A 21,539-nucleotide genomic window follows, 5' to 3' on the forward strand; every position below is an offset into this window, starting at 1 on the left:
CTGTTCTCTCAGCAGCAGAGTCTTCCTCTAGACAGTCTGCTCCCCACCTCCCCCTTCTCCAGCCGCTTCAGGGACTCTTAGCTTGGTGTGCAGAGTGCGTGTGTGTGTGTGCAGGGAGGGGGAGAGTCTGGCTGGGAACTAGCACCCCCCTCGCCAGCCCTTGCCACAGCCTCTGACCCTAACCAGCAACCCTTACAGTTGTTCCATGCCAGGGCAGGGGGGACGGGACACAGATGGGGAACCAGGGGCTTGGGCTTCTTGCCGCCTCAGGGGCCTGGCCAGCAGGCCGTGGGCCTGGTACATCCCTCACTTCAGCTGCCGGTGCTGGGTCTGTTCTATAATAAGAGTCTTTGGCAGCTGCTTGTGCCTTGGCCGGCTGCCAGGCTCCAGTCCGTTTGCTCTCGGAGGAAGGCTCTTGCCTCCATTTCCCACCTCGGCTGCAGCAGGGTCTTTCTCTGCCCCACGGTAAGTGCTGTTCCTCTGGCCCACTCAGGTTCTGCAGGGACCCCTGGGCCAGACCAGCAGCTGGCACCATCGGACTGCCAGACTGAGGAGCGACCCCCCCCCCCAATAAGCTTTGTCCAGGGACTGGGCAGATAACAGAAGGGGAGGGAGAGTGGCCCGTTTTGTGCCTCTCAGGCTTCGGTTTCCTGGGCTCCAGCCTCCCACCCTGGGTCTTTCCTGCCACGTATTTGTGGCAAACTTTGAGGTCTGGAAGAAAGATGCCGAACTTCTGTTGCTGCACAGCCATGTCCTAAGGCTTCCCACAGCCCTCCAACTCCAGGCTGGTTTCCCCCCCATCCCATCTGGATCGCCCAAGAGGAAAGACAGTTCTTCTCTCCCTTCAATCCACTCCAATTTCTCTGTGGCAGGGAAAATGTTCCACTTTGGGGTTGCCCCAAAAGCCCAGCAGAGAGGTGGGGAGCCACTGAGTTCCAAAGCTACCCCCGGCCCCTCTCATCCAGCAGGGGAGCTATTTCCCATGGCTAGAGGTCACACAGGACGGGTCGTCCACTCCAGCCGCTTCCGGTCAGCTACCTTGTTTAGAATTAGCAGGGGCTGCCTGTCAGCCAGCCCCAGAGACAGCTGGGACTCTGGGAGAGAAAGGAAGGGGGGCAAGACCACTCAGATATAGTGGCAGAGGGGAAATTTCAGGTGGGCACCCACTGCAAGGTGGGGACCCACTGAGAGGGCTCTGGCATTGAGCGAGCAATCAGCAGACATCTCTCTCTCTCTCTCTCTCTCTCTCTCTCTCTCTCTCTCACGCACACACACACACACACACACACACACACACACCCCACTGTGTCACTTGACTGTGTGTGATTCTCCGGGGCAACTGGTGCCCTCCCTGGTCTGCAGACTTTGAGAGAAGCAGCCTTTGTGGCATTGTGTGGCAAGGAGGTTGTGAACACGATCACACCTGAGCCCATTTTGTCAGGGAGCAGGTTGCACGCACCACCCAGCTGCTTGGTTTGGCATGTCGCCCATACCCAGGAGCTGAGATTCTTTGAACGTTTGCAGCACCCATCAGATGAGGCCTCCCGGCCTCCCAGGCCATCTCTCTTGAGTTGCATGATGGAGAACAAAGACATCCTGTGCTGCATTGGACCAAGAACCATCTAGCTCAGCATTCTCTCCCCTGCTGCAGCCAATCAGGTATTCCCCAGAAGTTCACAAGCAGAGCTGGGCAGAGTTAAGCATCCTTGTTGTGTATTCCTAGTATATGGTAATCAGAGGCTCCATTTGGCTGCCATGGCATTACAGAGACCATGACCCTCTTCAAAAGCCCAGACATCCCACTCATGGAGTGTGGACCAAGCATTCCCACCTCACTGATCCACTGCTCTATGATAAATCCAGACCACGCAGTGTGCCACAAGCAGGGAGGATGCCCTCTGTGAGTGCCAGTGGCCCATTCTGACCCAGAGGGAAGCTTCCTTTCCAATGCCAAATCCAACCACTTCTGGGAGTATAGGCAAACCTCCTGCACCCAAAAAGTATTGTATAGGGGCACTACCAAGCACAAGGGCACAATTGTCCTAGAGGTTCTCCTGAGTAAATGAATGTGAGCTCCAAATGCTAGCAGAAACTGGGGGTGAGGGCAGGGGGAGATTGGCTTCCTCAGACTGGGAAACCCAGACCAGATCACAGATTGCCTACAGTTTGAGCTTGCTGCTGTGGAGGATCTTGGCCTTTAACTGTGACATATTGTGATGGTGCTCCCTCATACACATGACTGGGTCATGGCTGTGCTTTGCTCCTGCAGATGCTGTCACTGCCGTCCTTGCGCTTGGGCCTCTTGGCCAGAAGAGGGGTCCTGGGTGCTGTGAGCGTCCGAGCAGCTCATGGACATGGGGGACATGGTAAGAGGGGTCTTGTCATTTCTTCCTTCCATGGCCCCACTGGTGGAAAGGGTCTCCAAGAGGAGGCCTATCACTTGCCTTCTGTTGAGCTCCACCCATGGAAGAAGATGCCGAGTTTGATGAAAACAGGTGCAACCAGGTGTGCCCCATGATGCCGGTGCGAAGAAGCTCTGGGCACACGGCTGAGAAGGGATTGAACCCCATCTCCAAGATCCAACACACTTCACAAGACACCACTTTGGGAGCAAGAGCAGTGACAAGACGCATGGCTACTGTGGAAGAGACAACTCTTCCATGGTCAAAATAGGTAGCAACATGGGAATGATGGTGGGTGGAGGACGCATATAATGCAACTTTGGATAGTGGCTCACTACCCTTTCTGAACTGTGAGGGGCTTTCATATTTTGGATGCTCCCACCATAATCAGGTATGAAACCGTGAATGGGGTTCTCCCATGCCGGGTTGCAGAGCGTGACTGGTGAGCCTGAACAAATATCCATGAGTCATGAAGCAGCCTCCTGCTCGGAGAGACCTCAGTCTGTCCATCAGCAGGTCTTCCTGATCTCAAGCACTGTTGTGAGATGCTAGAGGCTTCTGGGACTGGCCCTGGTGCTTTCCGATGCAGGCTGTGCACGTAGACCCTATCAGGCAGGCTGCGTCACAGAGGGCTGGGCCTTCAGTGTGAACAAATAGACATAAGAACATAAGAACAGCCCCACTGGATCAGGCCATAGGCCCATCTAGTCCAGCTTCCTGTATCTCACAGCGGCCCACCAAATGCCCCAGGGAGCACCCCAGATAACAAGAGACCTCATCCTGGTGCCCTCCCCTGCATCTGGCATTCTGACATAGCCCATTTCTAAAATCAGGAGGTTGCGCATGCACATCATGGCTTGTAACCCGTAATGGATTTTTCCTCCAGAAACTTGTCCAATCCCCTTTTAAAGGCGTCCAGGCTGGATGCCATGACCACATCCTGTGGCAAGGAGTTCCACAGACCAACCACACGCTGAGTAAAAAAATATTTTCTTTTGTCTGTTCTAACTCTCCCAACACTCAATTTTAGTAGATGTCCCCTGGTTCTGGTGTTATGTGAGAGTGTAAAGAGCATCTCTCTATCCACTTTATCCTTCCCATGCATAATTTTGTGTGTCTCAATTATGTCCCCCCTCAGACGCCTCTTTTCTAGGCAGAAGAGGCCCAAACGCCGTAGCCTTTCCTCATAAGGAAGATGCCCCAGCCCAGTAATCATCTTAGTTGCTCTCTTTTGCACCTTTTCCATTTCCACTATATCCTTTTTGAGATGTGGCAACCAGAACTGGACACAATACTCCAGGTGTGGCCTTACCATTGATTTGTACAACGGCATTATAATACTAGCCGTTTTGTTCTCAATACCCTTCCTAATGATCCCAAGCATAGAATTGGCCTTCTTCACTGCCGCCGCACATTGGGTCGACACTTTCATCGACCTGTCCACCACCACCCCAAGATCTCTCTCCTGATCTGTCACAGACAGCTCAGAACCCATCAGCCTATATCTAAAGTTTTGATTTTTTGCCCCAATGTGCATGACTTTACACTTACTGACATTGAAGCGCATCTGCCATTTTGCTGCCCATTCTGCCAGTCTGGAGAGATCCTTCTGGAGCTCCTCACAATCACTTCTGGTCTTCACCACTCGGAAAAGTTTGGTATTGTCTGCAAACTTAGCCACCTCACTGCTCAACCCTGTCTCCAGGTCATTTATGAAGAGGTTGAAAAGCACCGTTCACAGGACAGATCCTTAGGGCACACCGCTTTTCACCTCTTTCCATTGTGAAAAAAGCCCCAACATAGAGTCTCTTGGAGACATCCAAGATCAAAGCACTGGCACCAGCTCGACCTGATCCTCACCAGACGCTCCAGCCTTCCCAGCATCAAGATCACACGCAGTTATCATGGTGCTGCCTGCGACACTGACCACTCCCTGGTGTGCAGCAGAGTGAAACTGCAAACAAAGCGACTGTATCACACGAAAAAGGAAGGAAGACCTCGCATTGATACCAGCAAGACCCGGGATCAGAGAAAAGTGGAGGAATTTGCACAAGCGCTTGAGGAATCTCTTCCAGGCCCGGCCGACGCAAACGCATCCAACAGATGGGAACATTTCAAGAATACCGTTTACAACACCGCCTTGTCCATATTCGGCAAGAAGACCAACAAGGCGGCAGACTGGTTTGAAGCCCACTCTGAGGAGTTGACACCAGTCATTGAGGAAAAGAGGAGAGCTCAAGCAGCATACAAGGTCTGTCCCAGTGAGCGCAACCTGCAGGTCCTCCGAACTGCTCGCAGCAAAGTCCAACAGACTGCCAGGAGATGTGCTAACGACTACTGGCTCCAGCTCTGTTCCGAGATACAGATAGCAGCTGACACGGGCAACATCAAGGGGATGTATGATGGTATCAAGCAGGCCCTAGGTCCAACACAGAAGAAAATTGCCCCTCTGAAGTCTGCCACAGGCGTGGTCATCCAGGATCGGGCGCAGCAGATGGAACGCTGGGTGCAGCACTACTCTGAGCTATATTCCAGAGAAAATGTAGTCACCGAAGAAGCACTGAACAACATTGAGTGCCTGCCTGTGCTGGAAGAGCTTGACAGTGAACCAACCCTAGAAGAACTTCACGTGGCCCTGGACTCCCTTGCCTTTGGCAAGGCACCTGGAAAAGACAGCATCCCTGCTGAAGTCCTAAAATGCTGCAAAGAGATCATCGTCACTGAGCTGCATGAAATCCTCTGTCTCTGCTGGAGAGAAGGCGGAGTACCTCAAGACATGAGGGATGCTAACATCATCACGCTGTACAAGAACAAAGGTGACAGGGGTGACTGCAACAACTACCGCGGCATCTCTCTCCTTAGCGTTGTAGGAAAGCTGTTTGCCCGAGTTGTACTAAAGAGGCTCCAGGTACTTGCAGAGAGCGTCTATCCAGAATCGCAGTGTGGATTCCGAGCCAACAGGTCCACCACGGATATGGTATTCTCCCTTAGACAACTGCAGGAGAAATGCAGGGAACAACGACAGCCACTCTTTATAGCCTTCATAGATCTCACAAAGGCTTTCGACCTGGTCAGCAGAGACGGCCTCTTCAAGATTCTCCCCAAGATTGGATGTCCACCCAGGCTCCTCAGCATCATCAGATCCTTCCACAAGGACATGAAGGGCACTGTTGTCTTCGATGGCTCCACATCAGACCCTTTTGACATCCGAAGCGGAGTGAAGCAGGGCTGTGTTCTTGCACCAACCTTGTTTGGGATTTTCTTCGCTGTCCTGCTGAAGCAGGCCTTTGGAACTGCAACAGAAGGCATCTATCTCCGGACCAGATCAGACGGAAAGCTCTTCAACCTCTCCAGACTGAGAGCAAAATCCAAAGTCCAGCTGAAATGTCTGCGTGACTTCCTCTTTGCCGACGATGCAGCTGTCACTACCCACTCTGCCAAAGATCTCCAGAAGCTCATGGATCGTTTTAGCAAGGCCTGCCAAGATTTTGGACTGACAATCAGCCTGAAGAAAACACAGGTCATGGTTCAGGATGTGGACTCACCTCCCTGCATTACAATCTCTGAGCATGAACTGGAGGTTGTCCATGACTTTGTGTACCTTGGCTCAACGATCTCCGACACTCATTCTCTCGATGCCGAGCTAAACAGGCGCATCGGTAAAGCAGCTACCACGTTTTCCAGACTCACAAAGAGAGTCTGGTCCAACAAGAAGCTGACGGAACATACCAAGATTCAGGTCTACAGAGCTTGCGTCCTGAGTACACTTCTGTACTGCAGCGAGTCATGGACTCTTCACTCACAACAGGAGAGGAAACTGAGCGCTTTCCACATGCGCTGCCTCCGACGCATCCTCGGCATCACCTGGCAGGACAAAGTTCCAAACAACACAGTCCTGGAACGTGCTGGAATCCCTAGCATGTATTCACTGCTGAAACAGAGACGCCTGCGTTGGCTTGGTCATGTCGTGAGAATGGATGATGGCCGGATCCCAAAGGATCTCCTCTATGGAGAACTCGTGCAAGGAAAGCGCCCTACAGGTAGACCACAGCTGCGATACAAGGACATCTGCAAGAGGGATCTGAAGGCCTTAGGGATGGACCTCAACAAGTGGGAAACCCTGGCCTCTGAGCGGCCCGCTTGGAGGCAGGCTGTGCAGCATGGCCTTTCCCAGTTTGAAGAGACACTTTGCCAACAGTCTGAGGCTAAGAGGCAAAGAAGGAAGGCCCATAGCCAGGGAGACAGACCAGGGACAGACTGCACTTGCTCCCGGTGTGGAAGGGATTGTCACTCCCGGATTGGCCTTTTCAGCCACACTAGACGCTGTGCCAGAACCACCTTTCAGAGCGCGATACCATAGTCTTTCGAGACTGAAGGTTGCCAATATAATATATTGTGAAAATTGCCCATTGAAACCCACTCTCTGTTTCCTGGTCTTCAACCAGTTCTCAATCCATGAGAGAACCTGTCCTCTAATTCCCTGACTGTGGAGTTTTTTTAATAGCCTTTGCTGAGGGACCATGTCCAACACCTTCTGAAAGTCCAGATATATAATGTCTGTGGGTTCTCCCGCATCCACATACCTGTTGACCTTTTCAAAGAATTCTATAAGGTTCGTGAGGCAAGACTTACCCTTACAGAAGCCATGCTGATTCTCCCTCAGCAAGGCCTGTTCCTCTATGTGTTTTGAGATCCTATCTTTGATGAGGCATTCCACCATCTTACCTGGTATAGATGTTAAGCTGACCGGCCTATAGTCTCCCGGGTCCCCCCTCTTTCCCTTTTTAAAGATAGGCGTGACATTTGCTATCCTCCAATCTTCTGGCATTGTGACCGTTTTGAGGGACAAGTTGCATATTTTAGTCAAGAGATCAGCAACTTCATTCTTCAATTCCTTAATAACTCTTGGGTGGATGCCATCAGGACCAGGTGATTTATTGATCTTTAACTTATCAATGAGGTCTGAAACATCTTCTCTTAAACTCTATCTAACTTAATTCCTTGGTCAGGAGGGGTCGTTCGAGCAGCGGTATCTGCCCGAGGTCTTCCGCCGTGAAGACAGATGCAAAGAACTCATTTAATTTCTCTGCCATCTCTAAGTCTCCTTTTATCTCCCCTTTTGGAAGGCAAAACAACTTTCGAAAAGTTGCAAGGAACAACAGCAACTGCATGTTTTCCAAGAGAAAACACAGAAAACATTGGTGTTTGGTAGAAGTAAAGTTCATAGTATTACTGCCTGGCCCTATCCCCCCCCCCCCCACTAATGCTGGGCATGCAGCTGCTCCATGGAGTTGCACTTTGCATGCTATCCTGGTGTGTGTGTTGGGGGGGGGGGGTGATCAGAAGGCCTGCAAGATGTATGAGAAAGCATTTTTTTCCCTTTGCATAAGACCCTGGATGGCCTATGGGTCGCCTGAGACCTATGCCAGGTATATAGATGGTGCAAGTCCTAGGAGAGCCAGCCAGGCAGAAAAATGGGGGATAATTTCTGGGGCGTGAGATTGACACTGGAGCCACCCCTTTCTCCCATGAAATACCCAGTTACTCCCCCTCCCTGCCCACTACCCACCCTGCCACCAATTTATCTCCTCCTGCAGTGGCTGGGTGCTCTGGTGGCACATGTGTGCGGTCACCAGCCATTTGCCCCAGCAGCTGCCTGGCACATGTTGATGGTGTGTCTGCAGCACTGACAAAGAGGGCTTTCATGGTCATTCCATCAACCGAAGGTGCCAAAGAATCAGGGCCTTAATTAACTAATTTTTGAAAATTAAATGTGGAAGTATTACATTTGTTTTGTTACGATTATAGAGTCCTTTTATATACTTCATTTCAACTCCTAAAATTGCTGTGTGGGATAAAAGGATAGAACAGCCAATCTCTGTGTGATGAGATCATCAAGCCCAGGCTGTAATTGCAGTTAGCCCCTAAATGTCTTGTTTGTTCCACTGAATGGGTGAGCAATTCGATTGCTCAGAATTTGCCTGATGAAAATGTGTGAGCAGCAGCATCAATTGTGAACGCGTCACCATTTTAAATACTTCGAGTGCATGGTGAGCTCCACTGCAGTCACTCACAAGTGCCACAAGAGGGTGAAAGAGCTGTTGCACTTATGCGACTTTTGTATCTGATTCCAGAGCCAAGAGATTGTTAAGGAACACACAGTCACATGGTAGGCCCCAGGTCAAGTGCCGTTCCTCTTATGCCCACAAGAGGTTGCCAGAGTCCGACCAGTTTCTTAGATGCAAGGGAGGGCACCAAGATGCAGGTCATGTCTTGTGTGCTCCCTGGGGCATTTGGTGGGCCGCTGTGAGATACAGGAAGCTGGACTTGATGGGCCTGTGGCCTGATCCAGTGGGGCTGTTCTTATGTTCTTATGTCCCATTGAGGTTATGCAGACACAAGTCACATCTTGGTACAATGTCCTTGGCTTCCTTAGATTCAAAGCAGAAACTGAAGGGTGAAGCACCGAGGAGAGAACTGGAGGCACACGAAGTCTACCTTCTCCCTCCACAAATGTACTAGGGAGCTAATAATTGGAATGACAAAAACAGTAAAGTTGTATTGTGACACAATATAATTAGAAAAACAGACTATGAAGATAATTATATACAATGAACAAGTGCAAAAAGCAACAGACTGAAAATGCAAATATCCCCAAATATATGCACAACAGCAGATAAGCAACACATCCCACATTTCAGACACAAAAATAGTCTGTTTGTATAACAAGGATCACTGTCTGGTCCTTCTGCCCCCTTCCCCATCCAGGCTCCAACCTGCCTTCTCAGGGCTGGAGTCATTTACTCTGCAAAAGCCTGTCCTCCCACATGGATTTAAAAGCCAAGAGGGTGTTTCCTTGTTGGGCTAAAGATACACTAGAACACACAGTCATCTTGCCATATATGATCTTCTAATAAAAGCGTGTAGCTTGTTCTTGAAATTAGCTTCCATTCCAGAGGACTGGAAGGTAGCCAATGTAACACCGATATTTAAAGAAGGATTTAGGGGGAATCCAGGAAATTACAGGCTGGTCAGTTTAACCTCTGTTCCAAGTACTCTAGTGGAAAGTATAGTTAAAGATAAAATTATTAAGCATCTAGAAGAACCCTTGAATTTATCCTTCATGGCTTGTAACCCATGATGGACTTTTCCTCCATCAATCTGCCCCATCTCCTTTTAAAGGCATCTAGGCCAAGCATCATCATCACATCTTTTGGCAAGGAGTTCCACAGGTTAATGACACTTGGACCTTGTGGTTGTGGTGGGCAGCTCAATGAAAATGACAACCCAGCCTGCAGGAATTAGGAAGAGGCAAATTCCATACTCAGATCATTATGAAAGGGATCCAGAATAAGATGACTAATATTATAATGCCCTTCTGCAAACCTATGGTATGCACAAACAAGCCTATGGTGCAGGCACATTTGGAAAATTGTGTACGGTTCTACACAGTGGCGTAGCTGGAGGGGGCGGAACACTCAGCTGGCAGGGAGCCTCAGCAGGGTAGGCAAACGGCCCCTCCCTTCGGAGCCATTCCAGCGGGAGACTGAGGCTCCCTGCCAGCTGAGTGCTCCGCCCCCCTCCAGCTATGCCACCGATTCTACACCACAAGAGGGAAGTGGTAATGCTGGAAAAGATAAAAAAGAGGACAACCAAAATGATCAGAGAGCTGGAGCTCCTTCCTTATGAGGAAAGACTACAATGCAGTGGTGAAGCTAGAGGGGGTGCAAAGCACTTTGCAGGCGCCTGAACGCACCATGCAAGCGGCCCCCTCCCCTTTGGAGCCATTCCGGGTGATGGGTGCAAAATGGAAGCATTCACCTTGACTGCCCATGCATGCCATCCTGCATTCACCTCCTTTTTGCTCCCCTGCCAGGAATGGCTTTGAAGGGGGGGGGGCACTTGCATAGTGCATTTAGGCACCTGCAAAACTTAGTGCTTTGCACCCCCTCTAGCGACGCCACCGCTACAAAGTTTGGGACTTTTTAGTGATTGCAATTAAGGGAGGACGTGATTGAAGCTTATTGAGTTATGCATGATGTAGAGAAAATGGAGAGAGACATTTCTTTTCCTCTCTTACATAACAGCAGAATATGGAACCATCCAGTGAAAATTATGGCAGGAGATTTAGAATGAACCAATGGAGGTCCTCCTCACAGTGCATGATCTGTCTGTGGAATTCATTGCCACAAGATGTAGTGATGGGCACTAACTGGGATGGCATCAAGGCTTTCTCCGGGCGGTTGAGCTGGCGGCTAGCAAAACATCATGTGGCAGCAAATCCCATCAGTAATGGGCATTGTTCTTGTTCTCTCTCTCCCCCTCCCCCTCCCCCCAGTCACTACTCAAGAGGATTTCTCAGTGCCCTTGTATCATGACAAGCGCAGCTACCCTCTTCCGGATGCCCCCTACTGCAAGGATCTGGATGCCACACAGAAGGCCTTGAAGGAGAAGGAGAAAGGGTCATGGAAGCAACTGAGCAACGAGGAGAAGGCAGCCTGTACGTATGCCATGGGATTGTGTTCCTGAATGGGTCGCCTCTCAGGGCTGGGAGGAACCTGGAAACTCTACCAAGGAGAAGTGGGATCTGCTTTAAGTGTGGCATTGAGGGAGCCAGTAGGGTGAGGCTAGGATGACCCAGGTGGAGGTCTTTCCCAACCCTACCTGAAGATGCTACTAGGGATGGAATCTGCATATCTTCTGCTTGTCAAACAGGTTCTCAATCACTGAGCTGCAATTCTCCCCACACTGCAATGCTACACCAACATATTTGTGTGTGTGTGTGTGTGTGTGTGTGTGACTGACACCCTGCACAGCTCTGGGTCATCTGGCAGCCCTGCAGATGCCAAAAATTCCCACATGAGGGTTGGAGTTGGGAAGCAATAAGGTACAACACAAAGGGGAGAGGGAAAGCTGGAGATGACCTCTCACAGGAGCGCAGAAGATACCCAAAGACATGGAGCAAGCCACTTCTTTCATCCATCTCAGCCCCTGACCTGGAATTTGAGGGAATGGTCATGTTGGATCCCTCTTCTGTGGTCTGGGACATTTACTGGTAGGTCAAGTCCAGCCCCACCCCTAGAAACATAAGAAACATAAGAACAGCCCCACTGGATCAGGCCAAGGGCCCATCTAGTCCAGCTTCCTGCATCTCACAGTGGTCCACCAAATGTCCCAGGGAGCACACCACATAACAAGAGACCTGCATCCTGGTGCCCTCCCTTGCCTTGGCATTCTGACATAACCCATTTCTAAAATCAGGAGGTTGCACATACACATCGCACATACAAATCGATGGTAAGGCCACACCTGGAGTATTGTGTCCAGTTCTGGTCGCCACATCTCAAAAAAGACATAGTGGAAATGGAAAAGGTGCACAAGAGAGTGACTAAGATGATTACAGGGCTGGGGCACCTTCCTTATGAGGAAAGGCTACGGAGTTTGGGCCTCTTCAGCCTAGAAAAGAGATGCCTGAGGGGGGACATGATTGAGACATACACAATTATGCAGGGGATGGACAGAGTGGATAGGGAGATCCTCTTTACACTCTCACATAACACCAGAACCAGGGGACATCCACTAAAATTGAGTGTTAGGAGAGTTAGAACAGACAAAAGAAAATATTTCTTTACTCAGTGTGTGGTTGGTCTGTTTCCCCTGGGGGCTGGGGATAAGAATATGCCCTCAGTTTGGCTGTACTTGTCGTTAGAGGCGACTAAACAGCCACCGGGTAGATGGGGCTCTTCAGCTTGGGAAGGCAGCTCATCCGAGAGAAGGAAAACTCTGATCCCAAACCTCCACTGCCTTGTGGCTACATCCAGTTATGGAAAAGGCTTCAGGAGTCAACCTCGAGGCAAAATCCGGAGCCGGAGTCCCTGAGGCAGTTCATGTCTGAACACAGTCACGTTCTGGCAACTCCTGCGATGCCGCTGGAACCAACCGTATTGGCCTCTGCCTTTCCATTGGAGCATTTCAGCGATGTGGAGAGGGGGGATTTGCTGCATGGGTAACAGCCTATCCTCCATACCTACTTTACCCAGGCTTCGCGCACTGGAGAGGACGCTCTGTTCCAGAACCACCATTCAGAGCGTGACACCATAGTCTTCCAAGACTGAAGGATGCCAACAATGGTTGGTCTGTGGAACTCCTTGCCACAGGATGTGGTGATGGCGTCTAGCCTGGACGCCTTTAAAAGGGGATTGGACAAGTTTCTGGAGGAAAAATCCATTATGGGGTACAAGCCATGATGTGTATGCGCAACCTCCTGATTTTAGAAATGGGTTTTGTCAGAATGCCAGATGCAAGGGAGGGCACCAGGATGAGGTCTCTTGTTATCTGGTGTGCTCCCTGGGGCATTTGGTGGGCCGCTGTGAGATACAGGAAGCTGGACTAGATGGGCCTATGGCCTGATCCAGTGGGGCTGTTCTTATGTTCTTATGTACACATCATGGCTTGTAACCCGTAATGGATTTTTCCTCCAGAAACTTGTATAATCCTCTTTTAAAGGCATCCAGGCCAGATGCCGTCACCACATCCTGCGGCAAGGAGTTCCATGGACTGACCACCCTAAGTAAAGAAATATTTTGTCTGTCCTAACCCTCCCAACACTCAATTTGAGTGGATGTCCCCTGGTTCTGGTGTTATGTGAGAGTGTAAAGAGCATCTCTCTATCCACTTTATCCTCCCCATGCATAATTTTGTACTTCTCAATCATGTCCCCACTCAGGCATCTCTTTTCTAGGCTGAAGAGCCTTTCCTCATAAGGAAGGTGCCCCAGCCCAGTAATCATCTTAGTCGCTCTCTTTTGCACCTTTTCCATTTCCACTATGTCCTTTCTGAGATGCGGCGACCAGAACTGGACACAATACTCCAGGTGTGGCCTTACCATCGATTTGTACAACGGCATTATAATATTAGCCGTTTTGTTCTTAATACCTTTTCTAATGATCCCCAGCATAGAATTGGCCTTCTTTACTGCCGCCGCACATTGGGTCGACACTTTCATCTACCTGTCCACCACCACCCCAAGATCTCTCTCCTGATCTGTCACAGACAGCTCAGAACCCATCAGCCTATATCTAAAGTTTTGATTTTTTGCCCCAATGTGCATGACTTTACACTTACTGACATTGAAGCGCATCTGCCATTTTGCTGCCCATTCTGCCAGTCTGGAGAGATCCTTCTGGAGCTCCTCACAATCACTTCTGGTCTTCACCACTCTGAAAAGTTTGGTATCATCTGCAAACTTAGCCACCTCACTGCTCACCCCTGTCTCCAGGTCATTTACGAAGAGGTTGAAAAGCACCGGTCCCAGGACAGATCCTTGGGGCACACTGCTTTTCACTTCTCTCCATTGTGAAAATTGCCCATTGACACCCACTCTCTGCTTCCTGGTCTTCAACCAGATCTCAATCCATGAGAGGATCTGCCCTCTAATTCCCTGATTGTGGAGTTTTTTCAGTAGCCTTTGGTGAGGGACCATGTCAAACGCCTTCTGAAAGTCCAGATATATAATGTCCACGGGTTCTCCCGCATCCACATGCCTGTTGACCTTTTCAAAGAATTCTATAAGGTTTGTGAGGCAAGAATTACCCTTACAGAAGCCAGGCTGACTCTCCCTCAGCAAGGCCTGTTCGTCTATGTGTTTTGAGATCCTATCTTTGATGAGGCATTCCACCATCTTACCCGGTATGGATGTTAGGCTGACCGGCCTATAGTTTCCCGGGTCCCCCCTCTTTCCCTTTTTAAAGATTGGCGTGACATTTGCTATCCTCCAATCCTCTGGCACCATGGCCGTTTTGAAGGACAAGTTGCATATTTTAATCAAGAGATCAGCAACTTCATTCTTTAATTCCTTAAGAACTCTTGGGTGGATGCCATCAGGGCCCTTTTAAAGGCACAGGAACAGGACAGCCAATCTTCAGGCACTTTTTCAGGAGAATTTAGATGACACTGATATCAAAGATTTGCAATCCAAAGTTTTTTGCCTTGTCTTCATGCATGCCTTGTCTTGGTTAGTGGTGGATTTTCTTTTTTCCTCCACTTAAACTCAGCATCCGTCTGTTTAGGTGGATGGGGAAAGTGCAACAGAGTCCAGGGCTTGTGCACCTTGAATTCAAAGTGTCCTGTTTGCACGTCCTGCCCATTTTATTTCTTTCTGTTTTCCATGGCTAAAGGATTAATTATAATAAAATCCTCATAATTGCCTTTTGAATAGCCTTGTTTAATTACTACTGCATCAGATTCTGTTCCTGTGTGTGTGGGGATGGACAGATGGACACATTTATTACTGGCATATAATATGAAAAGAAAGATGTAGTCATTGCCAGCCAGCGTCAGAGGGGCAGCAGTGTTAGTTTGCTGTTGGCAAAACCGACAAGGAAGTGTGGATAATTCTGCCTGCATCAGATAAAATGAGCTTCTGTTCACACAACCTTCTGCTACTTGCTGCTCTTTAAGGTGCCACAAGACTCTTTGTTGAATTAGTCAGCAAGGTGGGCCTTGAAGCAAAACCAAGAATGCTACACCAGGGAACAGAAGTGGCAGTCCTAGCCACAGAGCAGCCCCAGGGCAAGCCTGAAAGTGTGTCGTGTGTCCTCCAGGGGTATTCTGAGGGCCAGGGAGGCCACACGGCCCTCAGAAGGCCTTCTAAGGCCTTTGGAGGGCCTTAAAATGTCACTTCCAGTTTTCCCTGAAAAACCAGAAGTGAATTTTTAAGGCCCTCAGAATGCCTCTGGAAGGGGAAGCAGCAGGTGTGGGTGGTCCTCGGGGTAGCATGGCTAGAGAGCGCCACCCCCAGCCATGCCATCCAGGAGTACTTGCGACAACTGACACCCCCTCAGATATGCCACTGGGACAAGGACAGTGAGCCTGTGATTCTCAGGTGGGCAGTGGATGTGCCCATCAGACTTCAGAAGGTTGCCTGCCCCTCTGCACTATGATTGCACAGCACAACATACCATCAGGGAAGCCTCTGAGAGGTTTATGTGCACATGTGCCCAGGGTTGGGGAGGGGCTGGGAAAAGGAGTTGTCTTAGTAAATGAGAAGCTTGACAGGGAACCCTCCTCTTGCTTTGCAGTGTACCGGCTGAAGTTTCACCAGAGTTTTGCGGAGATGAACAAACCGACCAATGAATGGAAGACCGTCTTGGGAGGCATCTTCATCTTCTTTGGCCTTACAGGATTAATCGTATGGTGGCAACGAATCTATGGTATGGGCAGGAGGGGCAGCAGGAGACAGGTGCAACCGTGGTGGCATTTCTGGTTGTGTTCTGACATGTACCACCTTTTCCTGGTGGAGCTCTTGTGCCTTTAATGACTGCATGATGATGGAAAACGTCCACGGCTGCGTTGCTGTTCTGAGGCCTGCTTTGCTTGTTGAATTTCTTCCTGCCACTCAGCTGTTAAATGCCAGGAGCTTGTCATAGAAAAAAGGTGGGCATCCTAGCTAGACTTCACAAAGTGGGTATTTTGCTTCCTGGGAGGGGGCAATCGGTTGCAAAGGAAGACAGGACACTGCATTTTTGATAGCTGCAGAAGGAGGAGTTTCTGTAGGTGCAGCTTTTCTCACTCCTGGAGATAAGCAGCAGGTACTGAAATGTCCCATCTGCACAATCACTCAAGGTACAGAAGCCCTTTCCCCGGTGCACCTCGACACACTGCTCACTGCACCAGCATGGAGTGAGAGAGGTCTTCATGTCATCATCGCTGGGAGTCATGCCTGCTTGATTGCAGCTCCCCCAGTTGCGCCTTTCATGAAAAGAGATAAATACAGAAGAACCATATATTAATATTTTATAGTATTTTGATATTGTCTACCCCACCTTAACCAGCTAAAAAAACAAGCCCAAGGCAGCTCACAAAAAAAAAATGAAACAATAAAATTCATTAAAATTCATTCAGTAAAACAATACCCAAGCAGCAGTCTTAAAACATAAACACTTTGCCAATCTAAAGCTATTATAATCCAGATGGGAGGTAAAAACTTAAAGGTCTTCAACTGCCATTTAAAAATAGCAAACAGAGGGAGTCTGGCAGAGCTCCCAGGGAGAGACATCCACAGATGTGGGGCCAGCACTGAAAAGACAAATGTTCAGGCATCTTCACACAGGAGTAGGAAGATGCCTTCAGCATCACATGTAGTTTGGTTCTAAAAGGTGATGTCTTGAATAAGCTATCTTTAGGCTTCTGCCAAGTGAACCCTATTCATTCTCTCTACGTAATTTTGTAAACCCTGCTCTGTACCACTTCAGACTGAAGGTGGGAGGGAAAAGTCCATATTTGAATGCTTCTAGAGCAGTAGTTCCCAAACTTTTTAGCACTGGGACCCACTTTTTAAAATGACACTCTATTGGGATCCACCCAGCTTTACAAGAGATTTATTAGATCAGGACCATTCTAGTGGCCCCTATGCCTGTCTTTTAGTAAGATCCAAGCCACAGTCACCTACTCTTGAGTAAATGCACGTGTGGCTCAGTTTCACTTTCCTTAGGGCTCAATATATTTTCTATGTGAGCTTGGAGGGGAGAAGATTTCCTTCTTGAGAGGAATTGGCATTGTATTTCCCCAGACCTGCTCTTCGAAGTGAATCAAGTGGTCACCTACTCATGAGCAAACATGCACGCGCTGCTCCATTTCAGTTTCTATAGGGCTCAATACATTTTATTTTCAGATATTAGCTTGTCAGTTTCACGACCCACCAAAAATCGAGTTGCAGCCCACTGGTGGGTTTAGGAAACACTGTTTAGGAAACACTGTTCAAGAGGTTTGAAAAAAAAACCCACACCAAAATCCCTACAAGTAGAAAACTAGTACATCAGAGAGGAAAAATTCTTGGCCATCCCTGTTCCTGCTTTGCTAGTTTTATACTACTACTACTACTACTACTACTACTACTACTACTACTTTCAGTGAGTTAAAAAAAATATAGGGAAGCATTCAAAAAATATGATCCCTTGCCTGAAGCCTGATCTGATCTGTTGTATTGTGTAGAGCAGCTGCTTCGCATACAGAAAGTCCAATCCTCTACCAGAGAACTGCTGCCAGTCAGTTCAAACCACACTGGTCTGGATAGACCAATGGCCTCAGGAGAAAGCAGCTTACTATGTTCCTGCTTTCTAAGTCCCGGCTCACTGCAGTGGGGTAGCTAGGGCTTCTTGCACACGAGGCTGTGATGTCAGATGTCACCCTCCAGAAGTACCTAACCTGGAAATAATTACTGCTAGTTACCTCCACCAATTACTTCCAGGTTTACAGCTGAAAAAATGTCAAAAAAAAAAATAAAAAATGGTTGGTTGCTCAGAGTGGCTTGCAACCACTTCCAGTGCCTATGGGGGGAGGGAGAGGCAGAGGAAAATACTGCAGCAGTGAGGAGGTGTTCTTGTAGCTGCTGTACCTTCTCCTGCACTCGCTTTGCCTTGGGACTTGCCATCAGGGCCAGGGTACATGTTGGCATCCTCTGAAGGTGAAGGCAATATTCCTCTCTGTGCCCACTCTTAGCTACGCCACTGGCTCACTGTAGATTAGCTTTAGGTACAAACACATTAAAAAGCCCCAATGACTTTTATTTTTGTGGAAGATGCTCCAACACCTTGATCATTTGCAAGGCCCTTTACTGTCCCTTTGCCAGTTCTAGAATATCCTTTTTGAGCTGGGGCAACCTAAACAGTCCATGGTGTTTCTAAATGAAACTATACCATAAATATAGCCACAGTGTGGGGAATTTTGACCCCCCCCCCAGTCTGACTATTTGGAAGAACTGGGCACTTACAAACCACACCAGCACAGTTGGAAACATCAGCTTGAGTTGCACCCACCACTTGAAATCTGTGCGTGGAGATCAGTTCTGAACTGCAGGCTCTGCAATCTGATGGAGCTGCTGTACAGGTGGACTTTCTCCAGCAGAGGGCAGGTCAGGCTTCCCACCAGAACACCCAAAGAAGCCCCCCCCCTCCCAGATCAGGCCTCTGCCCACAGCTGATGTTCTGGACCATCAGGGAGTAAACAACCCACAGACAGTCCTGTCAGCTTGTGCTCCTGAAAACCAGGGTGGGGTGGAACAAAGAGGCCGCTGTTTTGCTCCCACTGGTCCAGTGCCCACGGAGCTGTTTTCCTGGATTTGCAATCATAGCCCATCTGCCAAGCAAGAGGGGGAGGGGAGGAGAGCAGCCAGTTCAATTCCCTGGCCGTGCAGCTCCGCTCTGGGCTTCTCGCTTTGGTGGGTTTGCCTGGTGCTTGGAAAATCCACTGGGCCTGTTGCGGCCAATTTCTGTTCGCAGCCTACCTACAGGCAGCAAAACCCCATTCAGAGAATTCACACACACTTGCTCCGTTTGCAGAGTTTTATAGGGTTGCAGAATCCAGCTTTGATGGATGCAGAACTGTGCTCTTTTTAGCACATCCAGAAGTGCGGCAAGATGGCCCAACCACTGCCAGAGAGCCTTGCAGGGTAGCTGGCTTCATATGTTCTGATGTTATGCTCCACCACCTGGCCGGGCCTGCCACCTGATCACATTCATTTCAGTCAATTAATCATATGGATCTTGGTTAGGGTAGTTAAATCTGCTTATGTGCAAGACCAATAGTTACGAAGCCAGGCAAAAGGTGGGTCCTGCCCCCAAGGCTGGATGAGTCTCTTCTGGAGCCAAAGTCTGGTTTTTCATTAGATGCCTTCAAATCGGACTCAGGAATACCCCTCTCTTGCCAGCCTTCCTGCTGCCATGTGAGGCTTGTGTTGACCCACATAGCCCAGTGCTGGCCATTCTGATAATCAGGAGATTGTCAGGTCTCAGGCAGAGAAGATCTACGCAGCCTTTCCCTCTGAAGGCATTTGAGCAGGTGGTGCTGGGGACTGTGCTGGGAAGCCCCTGCATATGAAAGATAACAAACTGAGTTATGGTCCTCCCATGTGGCCCACAGTCTGTTCCAGCTCCCTGGTAAGAACATAAGAAAAGCCCTGCTGGATCAGGCCAAAAGCTCATCTAGTCCAGCCTCCTGGATCTCACAGCGGCCCACCAGATGCCTAGGGGAGCACACAAGACGACAGGAGACCTGCATCCTGGTGCCCTCCCTCACATCTGGTAGGCTCTGCAACCAGCGCAGCAGGACACAAGACTCCTCCCTTGCCCTCCACATTAATTAGTCCAGAAGAACTTCCCTCTCCTGTTCCGCATTCAACACCTCCCATGCAGGCCCTTCATTTATTAGGTGAGAACTCAATTAGTCATCCACACCTTCTCAACAAACTGCTGTCAGGATGGGCAAAAGGGATCCAACAGTGACAACTAGATTTTCCCAGTCTTTTCAGTGCAGGCTTATTGTCAGTTCAACACGGATTGGTGGGATGTATTCTGATTTTTAGTAATGCACAGGCAGCTGGCTGCTCCGTCAGGGATCTCAGAGCAGCATTTTTGCTTCACAACAATCCGCAAAATTGTGCTTTGCCCACGGTCACTCCATAAGGCTGCCTGCTTGAACCGGGAGCAGGATTTGTGGGATTTCCCACATCCAACCCCAGCACACCAGCAACTGCACTCCATTTATTGTGGGAACGGAGCCAGTATGTGTGTTGGGAGTATTCTAGCACGTGATGTCTGTCTGAGTGCAGTGGCCTGATGAGCGACAGTGGGACCCTTTACTCTTATGCCCAAAAGGTTGACTGTGAGAATGAAAAAAGGCACCCACCTGAGAACCCCCCTCTCTGTGCTTCTACAGCACTGTTTGGAGCACACATCTTGCAGGTAAGCAATGAGTTCACAGCAATGATGACTCCAGCAGAGACACCACCAGCTGTTTCCTTGGTGGCTGGATCCTTCTTCGGTTTGCCTACACTGGGAGTGACTGAATGATCCAATCGCACCCACTGCCCAGATACGACAGAGTCACCACTCACTCCCAGTGTTAGTTGAGCAAAGGGGCAAGGGTAGAACAGCAACTCTTGGAGTGACACAACTGACAGCTTGTGTCTCTTCGTTGGGGAGTGACTGGATGATCTAATTGTACAAAATGCACGCTGCTTGGAATGACGTAGCAGTGACCATAATGAGTTTGTATTTGTGCAACATGATTCACTTGCACTCTCTTATCAGCACATTGTCTTGGCTTGGTCAGCTCCCACCCTCACTCAGCATCTTCCTGTCTCTGCAGTGTTCCCCCCAAAGCCGCACACACTGGAGGATGAGTGGAAGGCCAAGCAACTCAAGCGAATGCTGGACATGCGCGTAAACCCAGTGCAGGGCTTCTCCGCCAAGTGGGATTACGACAAGAATGAGTGGAAGAAGTAGAAGAGAGCAGCAGAAGGCCGGGAGATGTGACCTTCACCCCTGCTCCCCCTTGACTGTGGTGTCATTTCCATGCCAGGACTGGCCACAGGGAAGGCAAGCCTCCAGCCCACCCCAGGTTGTTCCTTTGTCTCTCCTCCAGGCCAGAGCCTTCTCAATCCACCCAGTGTGCCTTTCCCTTTCTTGTGCCATGTCAGCTGTTGCAGAAAAAGCCCAGGCCTCTACCCCAGGTACCCACCTCTTGTGTCGGAGGGTTTAGACCAAGCCCCTTGTGTGGCCTTCCCATAATCAGCACCTCTTAAACTGTCAGATCTTTATTAACACACAATTAAAAAAAAACACTACATGAATTCAGGTCCTGTGTCGCATATCTCTTGCGCAGTCAGCAAGGAATGGGGGCTTCATGGTCTGCCTGACCCGGCCTAGTCTCTCTGACTGGTGGCAGCCGTCCAAAATCTGCACTGGAGCTCTTGCCCAATGTCTGGAATCCTGTTAAATAGAGACGCTGCCAGGGGCTGAGCCTTGGACTGCCTGCCTGCAGAGCAACTGCCCTGTCCTGAGCACTGGGTCCACTGAGTTCCTGGACGTGTCCTCAGGCTGTGTTTGGAACCTATTTGTCAGCCCCAGGAGGCTGATTCCCGACTGCCTAAGCAAAAGGCTTTGCAGGGCTCCCCAGGCTCAAGGCAGGCAGTGCTTAGTTGTCTGTCCAGCTCCATTCTGCTATCCAACAGGAGCAGGGCAGGTGCCCCAATGTTCTCAAGCAGACCACAGCAGAAATGTTCCCCCTTGCTTTTACTCCCTAGCATCTGGGGGCAATCACAGAAGGGGGTGGGCAGGCAACCTCTGACCACAGAAGGGG

The 21,539-nt window shown here is 49.7% G+C and overlaps 1 protein-coding gene across 1 annotated transcript; it reads left to right on the forward strand.

The window, feature by feature from the left end:
• The first annotated feature begins 356 nt into the window (after positions 1-356).
• On the forward strand, positions 357-21,030 carry COX4I2 (cytochrome c oxidase subunit 4I2). The gene is made up of 5 exons (XM_066624765.1): positions 357-465; positions 2,270-2,366; positions 10,741-10,902; positions 15,482-15,613; positions 20,547-21,030. The coding sequence occupies exons 2-5, from the start codon at positions 2,270-2,272 to the stop codon at positions 20,681-20,683; spliced, it is 528 nt and encodes a 175-aa protein (XP_066480862.1). The 5' UTR covers positions 357-465; the 3' UTR covers positions 20,684-21,030.
• Positions 21,031-21,539: the final 509 nt, after the last annotated feature.

This window comes from Tiliqua scincoides, chromosome 4, assembly GCF_035046505.1.
Source record: "Tiliqua scincoides isolate rTilSci1 chromosome 4, rTilSci1.hap2, whole genome shotgun sequence".
Classification (NCBI taxonomy): Eukaryota; Metazoa; Chordata; class Lepidosauria; order Squamata; family Scincidae; genus Tiliqua; species Tiliqua scincoides.